The 6,639-nt window shown below is 39.1% G+C and overlaps 1 protein-coding gene across 1 annotated transcript in view; it reads right to left on the bottom strand.

The window, feature by feature from the left end:
* BMPR1B (bone morphogenetic protein receptor type 1B) overlaps positions 1 to 6,639 on the bottom strand; it is a 34,172-nt gene that overhangs the window by 10,124 nt on the left and 17,409 nt on the right. The window contains exon 5 of the mRNA XM_009273544.1: positions 5,469 to 5,607. Coding sequence (XP_009271819.1) covers positions 5,469 to 5,607 — 139 coding nt within the window. The remainder of the gene's footprint in view (positions 1 to 5,468; positions 5,608 to 6,639) is intronic.

Here is a 6,639-nt window from a genome sequence, read left to right as displayed (position 1 = left end):
CATATGCAAATTTTTCTACCTAGCCTGGAAATGAAGCACGTTCTGCTCATGTAAAGAAACCATTGTTATAGTTCTCTCATTTACTGCAGGAAGGAGGAGGAGAAGAAAGAGATCAAGTCATTATTTACTTGGCAAAAATCCTTTGTTCCTTTTCTGGATATCAGTTAATTACTCGTGAGCTAATCAACTTACACCTCAGCCAAACTCTTTCCTTTAACAAGTCATTAATAAAGGAGACTGCTCAGACAGTTCAAATTGACCTTATTAGTATAGCTTGGATATTTCAGACCTATGAACTAAAAGGGGGATAAAAGGAAACACAAGGAAATACAGTAATACATTTCCACTTGCAGCTTTCTTCTGGGGTGACTTGTGACCCATGGTCATTCCCGCAGTAAATGTTTGATGATCAGCCTCAATAGGAGAGCTCATTACTAGACAGAGAAAGAAAGAAGTTTTCTGGAGCTTTTGTACCGCTGACCCTATTTTCCTGGTGGCATCAGCTCCCGAGAAGGGAGTCACTTCAGCTTGTATTGCTGAAAGCCATTGCCTTAGACACCTTGGTGAGGCCCTCACGCTTCGTGAATTCACATGAATGAGGGTTGGCTTCTGGGCATGGTAGTGTCCAGGTGTTTGACACACCAAACTTCATACCTCTGTCATACCAAAACCGTAGAGGAGAGTGGGCCCATCATGACACACTTTTCTGAAAAGTTTCATCCGGAAGTCTGACATAATTATTTAATTACAGTGTGAATTACCTAATTACAACATATGAAGCTACATCATACGTATGAATCACATTCTGAATTCTGTCTCTGTTAAGGCATTACGGCTGCAATGGTAAGTCAATGTGATACAATACAATAGCCCAGGAAAGTGGCTGAGTCCCCATCCCTGGAGGTATTTAAAAGACGAGTAGATGCAGCACTTAAGGACATGGTTTAGTGGGCATAGTGGTGTTGGGTCGACGGTTGGACTCGATGATCTTAGAGGTCTTTTCCAACCTCAATGATTCTATGATTCTATGATTCTAAGATCAATGTACTCGGCAGCATTGCAGAGATACCCTTCATAAGGATGGCAGACCCCACGTAGCAGATGGACTGATTCTACATTTAACAAGCTTTTATGACTACAAAAAATCTTGGACAAATGGAGACTAACATATTCTCATAGGATTGGAGCATGTCTGCGGATCACGTGTTTCTAAAAGTTCACAAATAGAAACTCAAGTAGATGCTGCAACACAACCCACCGGTGTTCACGGTTGACTCAGCCTCACCCTAGTATAACAGGAGATTAAAATGTCACCCTCTTGTGCATCAGTATTGCCAGTTCAATCCACAGCTAATGACTTTTGGTTTGGTAGGATTTTACAAGATTTTGAAAGAAAATAACTTTATAGCCTCCAATGCAACGAGTTTCTCATCCGGCCCAAGCAATTGGCAAAACCTGGACAAGTGCAAATTCGAGGTCTCTCAGTTTTGCCACCATCCGTATACACATTTCAAGCAGTTTATTGCATCAAGTGTGCACTGTCTGAATCCTTATGGAATCATATGCATTTCCTGTATTCCCAAATATTTTTGCCATCTTGGCTGACAGAAATGATCAAAACTTGATTTTAAAATCATCTGCTTCCTTTGTTATCCCTGGGAGGTCCAGTGGAAACTACCAGTTTGGTAATGCAGAGCAGGACTGCCACAACCCCACTGCAGCATGAACGTACGTCCAAAGACAAACTCAAAACCTATTAGGTAAGGTCTATTATCATTTGTTTTGTAAATAAATTACTGGTTTTCACATTAGCCAATTTAAAAAAGAAAAACATACAGTGGTATTTATGCAAAGCTATTTCAAATGTCCCAGCGTTCTTCTTGTCATTTAAACAGAATAACATTTTTTCAGCCCTGCAATGTATTATTAGACTTCCAAGATGGTGGCTTCAGTGCCATTATTTTTGATTAACATCAGTGAAAGCCAAGAACAGAGATTAGCCTTAATTTTTTAAATTGATTTATTCTCTTTTATACCCTCATATAGTGATTGAACAATAGTTATATTACATTGGAATTTTGCTGTAACATTTTTAATGTCATTTTAGCATTGTTGCTTTCTATTTTGCCCATTTTAAAAATGCATCCTGAACAATAATGCAGTTATATAAAATAACTTAATTTGTGTAAATATATGTAATGGCATCATAAAGTACATGGAATTACAATACTTAATGATGAAAAGTTCCTTATTAAATTACATTAAGAAAATGAAACACACATTTCTGTTATGGGTTTTCAGGCGGCAGAATACTATGTGAAGGGCCTTAACCTGGTTTCCCCTTGCTAGAACTGGTCAAATGATTTCCTATGAACAATTTATTTTATTTTAAGGAATTTAGCCCTTTCTTGAATCATAAACTGATTACGATTTCTAAAACAAATCAGTTAATCAAAATTGTTGGATGAACTGATTTCGTAATCATGCTGAATGATGTATTCATGCGCATTATTTACACTGAGTGGGGTTAGTTTTTTTTTCTTTCTTTTCAAATCTGTATATTTTGCTGCTTGAGCTCTGTGAGCAGCCCGGTAAGGTTACATGGCCCTCTGTTTCCTCTCCCTGACCGGAATCAATCCAATTACCAACTATTTCTACTTTCTGCATTCTATTTTTCTGACGCTCAGCTAAATGTGTTCAGCTTCTGCAGATGAAAATTCAGACAAACCAACCTTTTGTAACTTCAATATTTTGAATAGAGAACTTCATACCTATGGCCGGGACGCAGTCCCTTGAAAAGCGAAATTCATTGGAAGAGGAATTAGGAAAAAAATACGTGAAAAGATAGAGACCAAGCTGTAATTCAGCAAACTCTTCATACAGACCACTGAAATAAATGTCCCCAGCATCTGATCTCCTTCCCCGATTTTGCATGTGGATTAATGGGGGAAAAAGCTTCGCCTACACTTCTTGCTCTGTCAAGGCCAATGGGGTTCTCCTTGCTTGCACAGACTTGATTGTGCACCCCCGTTTCTTGGCTCAAAGCTTTTATTTACAACTTACTGTAATTTTTTTAAAATTTGATTGGCACCATTTGACCTGCAGCAAACTTTTCTGTCAGAGGTATGAACGGGTCAGGAGAAAGAACACTTGCTGAATGTCAAAGTATCGATAAAATCTTGGTTAATGCTTGTTTTTGGTATAATATTTGTACCCATTAGAATAAATGTTCTGCACAGAAGGAAAACATTACTGCTTAGCAGAAAGTGACATTTTGTAATAAATTTGCAGCTTACTTTCCTGAAATAATAACTTTGGATGTTTCAGTCTTTGCATAAGAAATAATACAGTTAAAAACAAACTCTTCCACAATAAAGTCTAGAGCATTATTGCCAGGCACGTTCTATATACTTGTTTCAGGCATGGGCCCAGAGGTATTAATCTGGGCATTTCTAGTGAGCCTGAAGCAGTTGTAGCTGTCTGGGAAATACAGCAAACAACTATTATCAAGTGCAAGATTCATTATAGCTCTCGTTTTTCTTCCCTTCCACAGAAAATCACTACTTAAAGGGAAAGTCTGGGAAAAAAATGTATGCATTTTTGTAGGCAAAGAGAGAGGGGAAAAGAGTGCCTTTAGGAAGAACACTCGGTTCAGTGGCTGCAAAGTCTCCAGGCTTGAGAGAGGAGAGAGGAGGACTGGCAGAAGACAGGATGGTTTCTGCTTCACGGGGCACTGGCACAGCTCTGAGAGCTACTGAGCAACAACCCAGTTGGGATGCCACCTTGGCCATTACAGCAGTTAATTAGCAGAAGTTAGTTTTTCTGTCCACTGCAAGAGTAGACCTGGGGACACCAGTAAGACCGTAAACCCCACCTCCAACCAGCTCACTGGGACAGAGGAAGGCATAAAGCACAAGCGGTCACAACCAGCGTTGCTCCAGCTTTTTTGTCTCAAGGGCATCCTGGGATGAAGTATCGAGCCATGCACTGCTACGAGATGCCCCAGGGCACCTGCTACCCACGTGGGCTGCTGGAAACACATACTTTCAGAGAAGAACCACCAAGTTCCTTGTGTTTGCTCTAAATTATTGTATTATTTTTGTCACTGTAACAGGTAGGAGCACCAAGTGCAGACCAAGACCTTGATGTGGCAGGTGTTATGCAAAAAAACAAAGCAAAAAAAGCAAGAACCCCTCACAATTAAATCAACTGGAAGCACTCATTAGGAATGGTCCTAAATTGTAAGCATGATCCCTCCCTTGCCATGGCTGCTAGAGGGATATTGGTATGGGATATGACAGGGCTTTCTTAAAGCCTAGACCTAAATGATGGAGTTTCTCTCAACAGAGAAAAATGACCGTGGGTTTTCCATGCTCAGCACCAGTCACAGCACCCACTTGGCAGCTTGGCTTGTTTTCTCAATAGCTATGTTAATTGTCAGAAAATTGAATTTTTAAAAAAGTCAGCACTTTATTTAAATGAGACTCTAAGCCAGAACAAATTGAGTTTAGTCAGATTTTTGCCAACCACTCAGCCTGTTGCTTCATTTTAAGGAATTATAAAACTTCCTATTTTATTTCTTCTTTAGGGTGCAGAAAAAAGATGTGTGGGCAAAAAACAGATAGATAGTACGTAGTACTTGGAAACTGGACAACATCTACAGTAACAGGATCTCTACAAACTAACAGGTTTGGGAGACGGGAGGGACATATCATCTCTGAAAAATGAAAATGAATCTAATTCATTTTCTCAGAGGCAGTATTTTAAATGAGTAACCTGGCTTTTTTTTCAGTGCTAAGAAGCAACGATGACCCCCAGAAACAAAAACCCCTGGTGAACAGACCTGTTTTGCCACAGAAGGTAAAACTTCTGCCTTTTCAGCAGGTGAGCTCAGGGGGCTCAGTCATCTTGGAGTCAGTTCAGAAATAATCACAAACTCCAACCCTGTGCCTTTAACCTTTGAGATTGCCACACTACAAGGGAAAATAATTCGCTCTTGACTTCTGAATGCAAAGTGAAGTCTACACATAAAAAGGTTCCAGGTTTGATGAATTACAGTTCCCTTTACATAAAGACGATGTGTCAGTGTTTGAAATGCTATTGTGTGTTGCACATAAAAAGCAAGAAAATAAGATCAGCGGGCCAGATGCTGTCCTGTACACTGGGGTAAATCCTGATGAATTTCTGTGAGTTCTATTAGCCTGTACTTACCCTATGGTATCTAAAATAAGAAATGAGCTGAGGTAAAAAAATACCTAAGCTTTTTTGGCTTAGTCTACGTGAAAAAAAGTCTCCTGCTTCTAAAGCAGCTGTTCTCCAGCTTAAATCCTTGTCAATTCTGGGAGAGAAAAAAAACCTAAACCAATAACTGAGGACATATAAATATAATTTCTTGTGCCTCATTTTGTCTTCTTCCTTTACTCATTTTTGCCTTTTAAACTTGCATTAAAATAATATTGCTTCCTTACCAGGAGAGGGAGCCCGGAGCCGCTCCCTGAGCTCTGGGACTGCTCGATCAAATCCTTCAGGGACTCTCCAGGGGGAATGTAGGTCTCATCCTGCTCCAGCCCGATGCTGTAGCGAGGCCTCGTCTCTTGGCGTTTGTACCTGCCGTTTTACATGAAAGTGAAATTAGCTTTGAATACAATGAACACATGTGCAATGAATAATGCACATCGTCCTTCACGTTTGCTTCATTTATTGACTCTCAGCTTCCTCTGTTTCCCTGAGATACATGCTGAACTCACTGCCCAAAATTTTCTGTTTTATTTTTAGCAACTGTTTTCAGCACCAAAACTCTAAGTATAAAACTCAAAGACTGTGCAATCTGGTGTAAGTTTGCAAAGCAACCAAATGCTTTTCTTTCAGAAACTTAAATATGTTTAAAACACAGACCAAGTAAATACCCAGTTTTATTTTACTGACTGCAGTGGATCTTTTAGGAGCCAGAGGAGGTAAGGTCACGGGATCGGGACTATTTTAAAAAACGTCACAAATTATTTAAAAATAATGTATATAGATTATGATAACATTCTAGACATAGGCCTGGTCTCTTGGCGTTTGTCCCTGCCGTTTTACATGAAAGTGAAATTAGCTTTGAATACAATGAACACATGTGCAATGAATAATGCACATCGTCCTTCACGTTTGCTTCATTTATCGACTCTCAGCTTCCTCTGTTTCCCTGAGATACATGCTGAACTCACTGCCCAAAATTTTCTGTTTTATTTTTAGCAACTGTTTTCAGCACCAAAACTCTAAGTATAAAACTCAAAGACTGTGCAATCTGGTGTAAGTTTGCAAAGCAACCAAATGCTTTTCTTTCAGAAACTTAAATATGTTTAAAACACAGACCAAGTAAATACCCAGTTTTATTTTACTGACTGCAGTGGATCTTTTAGGAGCCAGAGGAGGTAAGGTCACGGGATCTGGGACTATTTAAAAAACGTCACAAATTATTTAAAAATAATGTATATAGATTATGATAACATTCTAGACATATTTACTTACATTCCTGTATTGCTCTCTTTTTTATGATCAGTTCTTCACCACATAAACACATTTATAAGCCTTAGGTTTATTTACCCTATATGAAGTTTGTTCTGTGGCTTTCTTAGACTCAGTAAAGAATAATCTGTG

The sequence above is a fragment of the Aptenodytes forsteri genome, unplaced genomic scaffold (assembly GCF_000699145.1).
Source record: "Aptenodytes forsteri isolate BGI_AS27 unplaced genomic scaffold, ASM69914v1 Scaffold93, whole genome shotgun sequence".
In the NCBI taxonomy this organism is placed as follows: domain Eukaryota; kingdom Metazoa; phylum Chordata; class Aves; order Sphenisciformes; family Spheniscidae; genus Aptenodytes; species Aptenodytes forsteri.
This window is presented reverse-complemented; position numbering and strand designations above follow the sequence as displayed.